The sequence below is a fragment of the Perognathus longimembris genome, chromosome 7, assembly GCF_023159225.1.
Source record: "Perognathus longimembris pacificus isolate PPM17 chromosome 7, ASM2315922v1, whole genome shotgun sequence".
Classification (NCBI taxonomy): domain Eukaryota; kingdom Metazoa; phylum Chordata; class Mammalia; order Rodentia; family Heteromyidae; genus Perognathus; species Perognathus longimembris.
This window is the reverse complement of record NC_063167.1, coordinates 329,808-343,148: the sequence shown is the minus strand read 5'-3', so window position 1 is coordinate 343,148 and position 13,341 is coordinate 329,808. Positions and strand designations below refer to the sequence as shown.

General features: G+C 53.7%; 2 protein-coding genes across 3 annotated transcripts; one reads left to right on the top strand and one right to left on the bottom strand.

The window, feature by feature from the left end:
- Positions 1-290: 290 nt before the first annotated feature.
- On the bottom strand, positions 291-1,733 carry B3galt6 (beta-1,3-galactosyltransferase 6). The gene has a single exon (XM_048349804.1). It carries the CDS (start codon positions 1,731-1,733, stop codon positions 750-752), a length of 984 nt encoding a protein of 327 aa, XP_048205761.1. The 3' UTR covers positions 291-749.
- A 297-nt stretch (positions 1,734-2,030) lies between these two features.
- Positions 2,031-12,461, top strand: Sdf4 (stromal cell derived factor 4). 2 transcript variants are annotated; one of them, XM_048350039.1, is made up of 7 exons: positions 2,031-2,187; positions 4,640-5,121; positions 6,103-6,239; positions 7,395-7,508; positions 9,870-10,028; positions 10,230-10,405; positions 12,011-12,461. In XM_048350039.1, the coding sequence occupies exons 2-7, from the start codon at positions 4,817-4,819 to the stop codon at positions 12,185-12,187; spliced, it is 1,068 nt and encodes a 355-aa protein (XP_048205996.1). In that variant the 5' UTR covers positions 2,031-2,187; positions 4,640-4,816; the 3' UTR covers positions 12,188-12,461. The 2 variants fall into 2 exon arrangements, with proteins under 2 accessions (XP_048205996.1, XP_048205997.1); XM_048350040.1 differs by lacking the exon at positions 2,031-2,187 and adding an exon at positions 2,273-2,473.
- Positions 12,462-13,341: the final 880 nt, after the last annotated feature.

Below are 13,341 nucleotides of genomic sequence, written 5' to 3'. Positions count from 1 at the left end.
CGGGTATTAGCTGGCAAATCGTGTTTTCTGAAGACAGAATCTGGGAAGGCTCGTCACCACACAAGAGTTGAGATTCCTGGAACTCAGGCTGTGTGAGGAATAGAGAATCTGGAGGACTGTGTAGAGAGACCTTAAAAGGAAAGTCTGTTCACAAAGAGACAAAGGGACTGACTTATGTGTAAACTTAAAAAGGAATGGATAGTTTAAAAATTCCCCTATGTTTAAACACACCGGGGTTGGCCACTCAGGCTGTTGACAAGATTAACCCACAAATTTCAAGTTCTGCTATGTCTTTTCTTAAATAATTTTAAAAAATTGAGACCTGTATACTACCAACTTAAAACTTATCTACACAAATTTAGAGTATTTATAAATAGTTCACAGGCAAGTGAAGTGTATATACCACAAACTCATTCCACAGTTGGCATAAAACCAGCTCAAATCTCAAGATGGACATGACAAAGAATGCAACAAGAGACGCGAAATAAATTAACTTGCCCTAACAGTACAATTCTGCCGAATGCCATCTGGGCGGCGACACACAGGTGAGTCCAACACACCACCTGCAGGTCAGTGTGCACAGCGCTCCCGGGCTGGTCCCGGGGGGGTGGCGGGGGCGGGGGTGGGGGGGTGGCGGGCTCAGGTGCGCCGGCCCCCCCCCTCCAAAGGCAGGGAAGACCACCCGGAGCCCACCGAGCAGTGAGCCCCGAAGCCCTTCGGCCCAGGCGTGGCGCGGGGTCCCTCCGGGCTCAGGGGATGCCCTCCCGGCGCTGGCAGCACTGCGAGGGCGGCGCCGCCCAGTCGTAGACGTAGGAGAGGCGCAGCTGCACCTCGCGGCGGCACAGCCGGCCCTCGCTCAGCAGCGTCCGCTGCTTCTCCAGCATGTCCTCGGGGCTCTGCTTGTGCGTCACGAGGTACTGGTTGCTGCAGCCGCGCGACTTGTACTCGGTGTCGAAGCGCGGGTCGTGCTCGCGCCGCACGTCCACCGGGGCCAGCCAGGCGCCCAGCGACACGTCCTCGCTGTGCCAGGCGCTCAGGAACTCGCGGGCGCCGCGCAGGTAGCGCACCAGGTCGGCCGACAGCACGTAGCCGCCGCCCAGCGCGTAGGGCAGGTAGAAGTCGCAGAGCTGCCAGGCCGCCTCGCGCCAGCGGCCGCCGGGCTTCACGCGGCCGCGCCCGGAGAAGAAGCCCCAGTAGAGGCGGCGGCGGCGCGCGGGCTCCCGCGCGCGCAGGTCGGCCAGCAGGGCGTCCAGCCGCACGAAGGAGTCGTCGTCCGCCTTGAGCACGAACTCGAAGGCCACGTGCTCGTCCAGCCAGCACAGCATGGCCAGCACCTTGGCCGTGAGGTTCTCGTAGGCGTCGCGCAGCGCGGGCAGCAGCAGCAGGTCCCCGTGCCGCGCCTGCTCCAGCTCCAGCGCGCGCCGCTCCTCGGCGCCCAGGCCCGCGCCGCCCACCACGAAGCGCGCCCACACGTCTCCGGGCGCGCCGCGGCGCCCCGCGCCCAGCCACGTGCTGCGGACGGCGCGCCGGCGCTCGGCGGCGCGGGGCGCGCTGGCCACCAGCACGGCCAGGAAGGCCGAGGCCCGGGGCCCGGCGGCCGCCGCCGCGGGCCCGGCGGCCCGGGCGCCCTCCGACGCGCAGCGCGCCAGGTACAGCAGCGCCGCGCCGCCGAGCGCGAGGCCGACGAGCCCCAGCGCTGCGCGGCGCCGCCACGCGCGGCGCAGCAGCTTCATGTCGCGGGCCGGAGGGTGCCGAGCGCGCAGGCGCGGCGGCGAGAGGGCGCGTGCGCGCGGCGGCGCCCGCCGGTCCCCCCCGCCCCCCCCCTCCGTCCTCCTCGGGGCGCCGTCAGTGGGAAGAACCCCGAGTACGCGAGTGCCGGCGGTGGCGGCGCAGGCGGCGGCGGCGGCGGCGGCGGGGACCCGGCCGGGAGCCGCAGTCACGTTCCCCCCGCGCACCCTTCTCATTGGTCGTCTCGGAGAGGCCGCGCGACTACTTCCGCCCGAAGGAATCATGGCGGCTCCGGCGTCCGCACGGAAGGCCGCGCCCGCTCGTGCCGCCCCCGGCCGTCTGGCCTGCCACTTCCCGGAAGAAAGATGGCGGCTGTCTGACCCGAGGGTCGCTGGCGGCGTCTCGGACGCTCCGCGGCGCTCTCCCCGCCCCCCCCTCCCGCCGCGCGGTAGGAGGCCGGTGAGTGACGGCCGGGCGGGCCCCCCGCACGCCCCGGGCCCCGCGGTCGCACTGCGAGGGCCGGGCCCAGAGGCCGAGGCCGGGCGGGGTCCGCGGATCCCACCCGGCGTGACCCCGCGGACGTCTCGTTCCGCACCTACCCGGCGCGCACCGGCCCCCTCTCCCGGAGCCCTACGGCCGGAACTCTCGGCACCCGGGGAACTGAGAGTTGAGTTGGGCCTGCGACCGATGGGCGTTGGGACCTCGGACTCGTGGGCCAACCCCTCTGCCTCGGTTATTTTCCTGGGTAAAATGTGTGCCGTACTCTCCCTTGTTAGGATTGGGAGGTTCGAAGTCCTGTGTAGAGAGGCCTGGGTGACTGGCTCAACCCAGTTGGTAGTTCTTGTTGACACTACTAGTTTTTTCATTTCTTCCTTCCCACCCTCCCTCCTCCTCCCTTCCTCCTTAGCTTTTTTTCCCTTCTTTCTTTTGGTGGGTCTGGGGATCGAGTCCCAGGCCTCATGAAAGTTAGGCAACTGCGTTACCACCCATCCCCAGGTTCCCAGCAGAGCTTTTAGGCTGTTTTTGATGACAAGAAATGATCTAGTTTCACCAGGATTGAAACCCAAAGATGGCAAATAAAGAAGTTCCCACCCTGATTTGAGGGGTGATCTGAGATCTGTGTAGATTCCTTTTTCCTATACCTGTCTACAGTTCTAAGTTACAAATTAAGCCTAGGCATAGATAGCCGCAATCATTAATAATAAAAATAGGAACGTTAAGGTGGCATATTGTGATGAGCGTTATTTGTGATCCCTCTCAAGACCCTGACTAATGGTGGTAAAGTGTTTCTGCATCACCTTCAATGAAGATGTGTTTACCCTTTCTTGTGAAATGTTACTGATTAGTCTGGAACTGATGCCTCTAGGGGCTGTGGCAAAGTGAAGTCCCTGTTTCTTGAACTCCTGATGTCATGGCACATACAGAGGTTAGGAAAAGAGCAGTTGTGCAGCTCGTTCAGCCGTGCCATTCTTGTTGCTCTCACAGTAAGATAGCTAGTCTGGGCTGGAGAGGTGGGGAGCTCAGTGGCAAAGTACTTGCCTAGCTTGTGTGAGGCCCTAGGTTACATTACCAGTACTTAAAAAAAAAAACCCACAAAACTACGGTGAACTGAGGAGAGGAAGTTTCGTTTGACGTTTGATGGACTCGTGGTATTTGTAGTTAAATTTTTTGTTGTTGTTGTTTTTCATGTTAAGCATTGTGAGAGTAACTTCCCTGTATTAATCAAGATAAATAGAGTTGAAAACTGACTGTTCTTGCAAGGGGCAAAGTACAGTGTATTCGTTCATAGCATGCATTTCTGTGAAAGCAGAGAGTGGAATTAACCCTAGAAGGAAGTTGCCTTGGTTCTTCTTTAATGCTTGCCTGTCTTGGAGAGCCAAGGCAAGACAGACACAGGATCATACCTCAACAGAAAGGAAGCAGCCTTGGTAGTGTTGAGAACAACATGAGTATATGTTTCAGAGTTCCTTTCTAGAATGACCCTAGGCTGGTTCAGCTCCTGCCCACCTAAGAACAGCCATATAGGCATTACTTTGTATTTTGGAGCAGCACTTCCATTGTTTAACGTTCTCAAAGGTAGCAATTGTTAAACGTATACTGCACACTGATAATCTAGCAAAGCTAGAGTACAGAAGCTGAGTAAGATGAAGCCCTTGCCTAGGCAGAATAGGAGACAACTACAATACACAGGTGGGGCCCAGCTACACTTGGAGGCCTGGTGGGTGTTTGTCAGGAGGACAGACTCTGGGAAAGAACATAGGTGCCCACCTCTGTGTGTCAGGGCAGGCTTCCTGGTGTTTCTCAGTGAATGCGAATGAGGACATGTGTTGGTACACATCTGAGTGTAAGTAAGTGCGTGCCCACATGTGTATCAGTATGGGATAGGGGTGTGGGGTGGGTGTGCTGCTGAGCAACCCTCTCAGCTGTCAGTGTTGGCAACCCCTTCAGGTGGAGATGAGGTGCCTCCTGATTCTTAGTGAGAAACTGAGTCCAGGAAGGTAAGATGACTTAGCTAAGGTGACAAGTGTTGAGTGAGGACAGTCAGGCTAGTGCTATACTGTGCAGTAGGTCGGAACAGGTGCCCCTAGAGTTGGTGACACCTTTGAGCAGTGTTTGTAATGAACACCACGTGTGGTGGTTGTTCTGAGACAGGGTCTTGTTATATAGCTCCGGCTGGCCTGGAACGCTCAATCCTGCTTCTACCTCCCGATTGCTGGGATTATAGCTGTGTGCCACTATGCCCAACTCCATGTGTGGTCTTGGTCCTATAAACTAAGGACTTTTGTCTCATGTGATAAAATGAGTATGTTTGGTGCTGTATTTTCTGGGTTCCACTAAACAATGGATTTCTCTCTCTCTCTCTCTCTCTCTCTCTCTATCTCTCTCTCTCTCTTTTTTTTTTTTTTTGCAGACCATTAGCTGCTCTTTGGGGTCTGAAGCCTGCCATTTGCCTTCAACATTCAGCTTTCTCCCTGTGGCAGCTGGGGCTCTAATTTGAGCTGTGAGCTCCCTTCCTTTCTTGCCACTCCCCTGTCGTCAGCTTTTGGTTCACACCTTGCAGGCATCCACTGTAGTCTAGCTGGCAGCAATGACATCCAGGCAGGGTCAGCTGTATGGTCTGGCTGCTCAGGGCCTCTGGCTCCTGGGCTTCATCCTTCTGATGGATGTGTCTGCCAGACCTGCCAATCACTCGTCCACTCGGGAGAGAGCAGCCAACAAGGAGGAGAATGAAATCCTGCCCCCAGACCACCTGAATGGGGTGAAGCTAGAGATGGATGGGCACCTCAACAAGGACTTCCACCAGGAGGTCTTCTTGGGGAAGGACGTGGATGGGTTTGATGAGGATGCAGAGCCACGGAGGAGCCGGAGGAAGCTAATGGTCATCTTCTCCAAGTAGGTGGTCCCTGCACTGGCTGAACTTGGCACATGTGTTGGCTGCCTGCTTGCCTAGTTGCCCAGTGTGGGAAGTGACAGGGGCCCACCTCGACGTGCTGAGGAGGCTACTCCAAACGTCTGTTGAGGTGTGCAGTGTTTGAGCTGAGGATCTAGTGGAAACCTCAAGAGCCTTCCTCTGGGACCCTGGGTAGGTAGGATTTGGAGAGCCAGAGCTGGACTGCGGTGCTGTCCTAGGAAGCCAGGAAGTGAGACTCAGACTCCCACCCATCTGCACTCTTTTGGAGCAGTGTGTGTGCTTACCCTGTCTGTAGGCTGGCTCAGATGAAGGGGCTGGAACTAGCATGGTTTGGACCTGGAATGGCCCTGCAAGCTACAGTATCAATTAGAGGCCTGGCCCAGGATTGCCCTGGGAAGTATTTGACTCAGGTGAAGCGAGCTGGTGATATCCCCTCTGTTTTGTGTGTTTGAATATTCCTGTAATCTGCCCCCATATCTCTGTCCCCAGAGCACTGGATCTCTTCCTCTTTCATCACTGGACATAACATGAGGTCCCCACAGGGTCTTTTCCATGTATGAAAATGTGTTGTGTGGTTATCTGAAGCATATAAAACATCAAGACCATGATCTGGGGCCAGGGATGTGGCTTAACTAGCTGATCCCTTGCCTAGCATGTGAAAGGCCCTGGGTTTAATCTCTAGCACTGGGAAAAAAAGGAAGAAAGAAAAAAATTGGAAGCTGTGACTGGAGGGTGGGCCTGGTCCTGATAATTGATGGAGACACTGCCACCGAGCAGCAGCAGCTCCTGCCCCACTGTACCAGCAGCCCCAAATACAATCTCAGATGGCCAATATGTGCCTAAGTCTCTGGTTCTCGACTTCACTACCGTTTATGACAGGATTGCAGCTACCTGAGGTGTTCCCAGGGCCAAGCGGTGTCCGTGTGTCTGTGGAGTGTCTTTATCTATGTGTCTGCCTTCAGAGTGGATGCAAACACTGACCGGAGGATTAGTGCTGAGGAGATGCAGCGCTGGATCATGGAGAAGACAGCAGAACACTTCCAGGAGGCTGTCAGGGAGAACAAGTTGCACTTCCGAGCTGTTGACCCTGATGGTGATGGTGCGTGAGCCCACACAGTGGAGCCTGGGCAGGAGGGGCAGTGGGTGGGGGCAGGTGGCATGTGCTGACCTTGACAGGTGGGACCTCGGAGGTAAGATGTTGGGCCATGGGGCTGGAGAGTGGAGGCCAGAGTGGGAGGCCAGGCTGTGGGTGGGGGTGTTGGAGGAGCACCGACTGAGCCCAGCCAGAGTTGAAGTTGTAGGACACAGAGCAAATAGCAAATGTGACCCAAGTATTTTAACTTAAAAAAAAAAATCACCCTAGCTCCATGGGTTTGTAATCCCAGTACTGAGAGGCTGAGGAAGGAGAATCAACAGTATGAGACTAGTTACATAGGAATATTCCATGTAAAAAACAAACAAAAAAAAAACAACAAACCAAGAAGCCTAGCACTGGTGGCTCACGCTGTAATCCTAGCTACTCAGAAGGCTGAGATCTGTTCATCGTGATTTGAAGCCAGCCTAGGCAGGAAAGTCTGTAAGACTTATCTCTAGTCATCCTCTCAAAAACTGGAAGTGGTGCTGTGGCTCAAGTGGTAGAGCATTAGCCTTGAGCTGAAGAGCTTAGGGACAGGGCCTAGGCTTAGGGTTCAAACCCCACAACTTGCAAAAGAAAAATCTGGGGCTGGGAATATGGCCTAGTGGCAAGAGTGCTTGCCTCGTATACATGAAGCCCTGGGTTCAATTCCTCAGCACCACATATATAGAAAACGGCCAGAAGTGGCATTGTGGCTCAAGTTGGCAGTGCTAGCCTTGAGCAAAAAGAAGCCAGGGACAGTGCTCAGGCCCTGAGTCCAAGCCCCGGGACTAGCAAAAAAAAAAAAAAAAAAAAAATCTACTCTCATTAGAAGTTTGATGCTTGTCCTTGGCTTCTCCCCCCACCCCCGCTCCCCTTCATACATAGACCCATATTGTTAGCCCTCAGAGATGAGATCTAAGCAGGCTCTACAGATGGGGAAGATGGGTATGCGATGTTGGTCAGAGCCATGGGCTTGATGCCAGCAGTTTTCACTCGTGATCACTACCTTGGCAGGATATGTGAAGTTGGAAGTTAGCACCTGCCCTATGGCTGCTGCGACCCAAGGATTTGTAGCAGGTACCCTAGCATAGCTGTCTTATTTCACATTGTATCCTGATGGGGAATCTTCTTTTTTAGGCCATGTGTCCTGGGATGAATACAAAGTGAAGTTTTTGGCAAGCAAAGGCCACAATGAGAGGGAAGTTGCTGATGCCATCAAGAATCATGAGGAGCTTAAAGTGGACGAGGAGAGTGAGTTCTTGGTTCAGGTTGTTGGAGTTAGGAGGGGTGTACTGACTGAGAATGCAGGAGACACCAGCTGTGTAGATGACTTGGGATGCCAGGGCTGGATTCCTGGGGATGAGCTTGTCTGCCTGTCAGGAGGCATGGGTACATCCCAGTACAGCCATACACATATGGGTATTGATTGGGACAGCTGAGAAGTGGGAAGCTGGGGCTGTGACTCCACTGGCATCAGAGCACTCCTGAGGGTCTAGAGGAGACAGGGAAGTGGCCAGCTGGCTGTTCCCTGGGCACAGGATCCCCTGAGGACCGTGCATTTCCTGGCACTGAGGAGCTTGGTGCCCTGGTACTTGTCATCATTTGTTACTCCTTTGGAATCTGGGCTTTTGATTAGAGTGTCCTGTCCAGGACACATGCCTCCTGGGCACAGGTCCATTGTCAGCATCTCTGCTCTCAGGACTTGGTAGAGGTATGTTTGGTTTTTTGTTTTGCCAGTCCTGGGGCTTGAACTCAGGGCCTGAGCACTGTCCCTCAGCTGCTTTTTGCTACCACTTGAGCCATAGCGCCACAATCTGCTTTTTCTGTTTATATGGTACTGAGGAATCGAACCCAGGGCTTCATGCATGCTAGGCAAGCACTTTGCCACTAAGCCACATTCCCAGCCCTGGTAGAGGTATGTTTTGAAATCACTCTCTTCTGGAGTCCCTGGGTCCCCAAGTCAGCAGCCCAAACTCAGCTGCTTCTGACTTTGCGCCGTCTGTGTGTTGATCTCTTTGACTTCAGTGTACTGTAGGGCCCTCTATTGTTTGTTCAGTCTGGGAATATGAGCAGCTTCTAGGGATTGGGGACTGGGAGGTCTTTGCAGTGTCTGCTCCTACAAGGCTTCTAAGAAACACTCTTGGCACACAGTGTGAGTCCTAGGAGAGAATCTGCTCTATGTCCCTGCCTCTGGTGGCTATATTGCTTTGACCCCTCCACTGTCATGGCTGACTCCTCTGTGTCCTTGTAGGGACAATGATCTCTGGGCTTAGGCCCTATCTAGAGACAGGAGGACTTATCTCCAGATCTATAAGAGCTTCAGCCTTCAAGACCCTCTTCCCAAACAAGGGCCTGCTCATAGGTGGGGCTGGGTAGGGGTGAGCCAGAAGATGGAATGTCCACTCAAGTCTTAGCAAAGCTGGGCTGGGCAGCAGCTGCGAGAATACCATGCTGCCTTCCAAAGTGATCCTGACTAGAACACAGACCTGTCCCAGCAGGTCTGTCTGTTTTGGTAAGGGTTCAGGATAGACTTCATCCCTCCATCCGTGGAGAACATAGACCCCCAAGCTCTTTGTGCCCACCTTTCTGTATCTTTTTTTAAAATTTAATTTATTTATTAATTGAACACAAATTTTTTTGACAAGGTGTTGTGCAAAAAGGGTACAGTTACATCTTAGGGCAGTGTGTACATTTCTTGTGATATCTTATGCCCTGTTTTCCTATCCCTTCTCTAGGTCAGGTAGACATATATACAATATACAATGTATCAAGAACATATTTCCCGTATCTTTTTCAGGCACAGTTGCTCATGTAAGCTGCCTCAGCCTCCCTAAGTAGCTCCCTAGAAGGCCCTGTCACTATTCTCTTCTTCCTGCTTTCCTGTAAATATATCTAGTGTGTAGGTAGATTGCCACAGAATAGTCTGTTGACCAGAATGCGCTAAATGTGAAGGCCACTAGACTGTCTGTGGTCACTTGGAGGTTTATGGGGTCCTGATGGAACTGTGGTAACCTGGACTTGGCTGTGGGCAGGTCAGAGCCCGTGGCTGAGCCCTCAGGGCAGCCATGGCTATCAGGGCCTCTGGACGGAATGGCCTGCTTTCTGGTAGATGCCTGACACCACATATTGGCCGCTGGCCACAGGGAGTGGTCAGTGGGAGACAGAAGGAGATGCCTGGGTAACTGCTGCTTCAGAGTGCAAGGGCTATGTGTCCAGAGCTGTGCCCTGCCCAGACAGGAGGGCTTGTGGGAAGCTCTGCTCACTGTTCAGTCATTTCTAGAAACCGGGCTTTCTGCAGTACCTTGTCCTCTTTGTGCTGTTTCACGTGAAAGACAAAGGAACAAAAGTGACGTCTTTGTTCCGATAGCTGACCCTGGTGAGTCAGTTTGGGAGTGAAGTTTCCATTTCTGCCTAGGAACAAACAGCTCAGAGTGTACTGGGAAGCAGGGAACTAGACAGAATTTGGGGGGGGGGGGGGTTGTGTGTTGCCTCTCCAGGGCTAGACTGGCTTGTGTGGGCCAGGATGTCCTGTGTTCTGGTCATCCAGCACACCTTCTGGGTGTTTGCACCAGTGTCCTGCACACCAGGTACTCATGGGTGTGCATCTCTCAGCACAGGAAGTCCTTGAGAACCTCAAAGACCGCTGGTATCAGGCAGACAATCCTCCAGCTGACCTGCTGCTGACTGAGGAGGAGTTTTTGTCATTCCTTCACCCCGAGCACAGCCGGGGCATGCTCAAGTTCATGGTCAAGGAGATCGTCCGGGACCTGGGTAAGGCCTGTCCCCACACTGCCATGTCTGTCCTCATAGCATTCCAAGCTCTGAGTGGGCAGTGGCCTCCTCAGTCTTCTGCTCAGCCACAGCCCCTGCCCAATGGTGAGAGGGAGCGGAACAGATCTTTAGAGTATGGTCAAACCCACAGTTAACACCTGCCACACAGGTGTTTTTGTAAGATCCACCCTTTGTCCACAGACCAGGATGGTGATAAGCAGCTCTCCCTGCCTGAGTTCATCTCCTTGCCTGTGGGCACTGTTGAGAACCAACAGGGCCAGGACATTGATGACAACTGGGTGAAAGACAGGAAAAAAGAATTTGAAGACCTGATTGATTCCAACCACGATGGCATTGTGACCATGGAGGAGCTGGAGGTGAGTGTGGTCAGGGAGGCATGCCTGTGGATTGCCTGAGACAGCTGGGCATGCCCTGTGGACAGCCCTGAGGCTTTGCACTGAGCCAGCAGCAGTGGTCCCCAAAGAAAGGGGACTGTCTCCAAGGTGGCCCGAGTCTGGCTGAGGTGATCACTGGGGTGATGCCAGTGGCTCCAGGTCACTGGGTTTCCAGTGCACAGACCAGAGTCAGGAAGACTCCATGAGTCCCCCTGCTGATTGGCAACTCTGTCCTAGGAAGCAGCTCTCAGGCTACTCCCTGCCTGGTGGCACCATCTGTAGTATGTAGTGAAGGATTCCTTGTTGCTAGGGATGGAACCCAGAACTTCACACGTGCTAGGCAAGTGCTCTACCTCCGAGCCTTACCTTACCACATTTTAGGGGGTTCTTTTCTTTTGGTGACTGTACTGGGGCTGGAATTTAGGTTTTCATGCTGTTCCTTAGCTTTCTTGCTCAAGGCTGATGGGCTACGGGCCACTCCACCACTTGAGCCACACCTCCACTTCTGGATTTTTGGTGGTTAATTGGAGATAATCTCTTGCATTTGTCTCCCCAGGCTAGCTTCCATCCATGATCTAAGCCTCCTGAATAGCTAGGATTACAAATGTGGCATCTAGCATCTAGGAGAGTCTTACTCCTCCTTTTTTATGGGACCAGAAGGAAAAACACATGTTACACCCAGTTTTAAAGTGACTTGTGGGGCTGGGAATATGGCCTAGGGGCAAGAGTGCTTGCCTTGTATATATAAAGCCCTGGGTTCTATTCCTCAGCACCACATATATAGAAAAGGCCAGAAGTGGCGCTGTGGCTCAAGTGGCAGAGTGCTAGCCTTGAGCAAAAAAGAAGCCAGGGACGGTGCTCAGGCCCTGAGTCCAAGCCCCAGGACTGGCAAAATAAAATAAAATAAAATAAAGTGACCTGTGTGCAGAGGTTGGAGTTAGGAATGCTGGCCATTGCCCATCTTGTGGGCCAGTGCGTGAGTCAGTCGTCTTCCAAGAATGCATCATTGGTGTCCTGTGTTGGGCCTTTCAGACTTGTTTTCCTCACTGCTGAAGGAGCAATTTGGCTTTACACACAACTTGTGTGCTGTTGCTAGCTGAGCCAGGCTGGGGCTGGGGCGTAGGGACTCTGGCTCCTGGAGGCTAGTCAGGCCCTCCTTACTCAGTGGTCCAGTGTGTCTTGCACTGTATGACCCACTGCAGACCCAGGTGGGTATTCCAGGAGTCCTGACTCCACCATGTTCTGTCTCTCATGGATGTTCTGGGATGTTCCAGAACATGCTCCATCATCATCCTGCAGCCCACAGGCACTTTAAATGAGGAACTTCTTTGGATGGTTGTATGGTTAATATGGGCTGCCTTGTCCCTGAGGTCAAAAGTGTTGCTGCCTCGCTTTGACCTAGTGTCCATGGCTGAGTTCTCATGGCACATCCCGAGTGTGGGGACAAGTTGAGCTGGACCACGCCGAACTTCTCTGTCTTGTGGGTGCTGGAGCAGGGGCTTCTAGTCTGCTGGTTTCTGCCGCAGAGCTACATGGATCCCCCCTGAGCAAGTACAATGTTCTAACCCGTGCTGGTTTCTGCCACAGAGCTACATGGACCCCCTGAATGAGTACAATGCCCTCAATGAGGCGAAGCAGATGATTGCCATTGCTGATGAGAACCAGAACCACCACCTGGAGCCTGAGGAGATCCTTAAGTACAGCGAGTTCTTCACAGGCAGCAAGCTGATGGACTATGCCCGCAATGTGCACGAGGAATTCTGAGTGCCCTTAGGCCCAGCTCCTGGCTGGGCCAAGCCCCCTTCCTCTCTGACCTCTACACATTCTGAGTGGCTGTGGCCCAGTGAAGTCTGGTGGTTGGCTGGGGCCCTGGGTGGCTCTGGAGCAGTGGCCTGTTTCGCATGTGGGCGTTGCCATGTTCCCCAACTTGATGCCCTGGAGCCTCCTCCCTCCTGCTGCCCTGTGGACACATGCTCTGGTCTGGCTCATCTCGAGGCCAGGACATGGCCCAGGTTTATTAAAGATGTGCTTATTAGCAGGTTGTGTCTCTTGTGCCGCGTCGCAGGCAGCCCTTGATGACTGTGTCTCGATTCTCAGAGGTGCTTGAGTCCTCTGCTGAGGACATTGATCATGTCAGGGCCCTGAGCGCTGGTCTCGGCCCCTCTGGGCTCATTACCTTGTGGAAAATAATTCACCCTCTTGCCATTTCCTTGAAAACAGAAAGATTAAGACAAGATTAGAACCTGCTTTGCTAAAGTAAGCTATTTCCTTCCTGTTGAGGACCGTGGGCCCTGGAGTGGAGTCCTCCCCCAATCCCTCAAACCACAGGGTTCCAGGGTACAGTGTGAGAAAACAGATTTGTTGTCGTGAGAGTCATTCGTTTAAGCAGGAGTTGCCTGTTTCTCATAGCTTCATTCTTCAGATGAAAACAAAAACAGTTGGGGACTTTGTGGCTGAGTGGTTTCCACTAAAAGCTTTTGAGGTGGGTGATCTGGTTAACAGAGGGGGTTGTAGATTGTGCTTAACATTGATTTAATTCTGCTAGGGGTAGAAGTGAGGCCAGGACCTCAGCCATGTCCAGTCTTTTGGGGCAAGAGCATGTGTGAAGAGGGCTGTGGGGGGCAGGACCCCACCCTGAGTTGGGTCTTGATAGTGGCATCAATAGCAAATACTGGTCTGGAGGACGCAGCTAGGGTGTGTGTGTGTGTGTGTGTGTGTGTGTGTGTGTGTGTGTGTGTGTGTGTGTGTGTGTGTGTGTGTACGCCTGCCTGTGTTTTCAGGGACCAGCTGTGAACAATGCCCTAGTACTGAAAAAGGACAGAACAAGTGCTAGGTCACCTCTGTGCCATGTGGGGATTCCTGCTGGCTGAGAGTGTGTGGTGGCACCTGCATTTGTTTCCAGACAGACAAGATGAGAC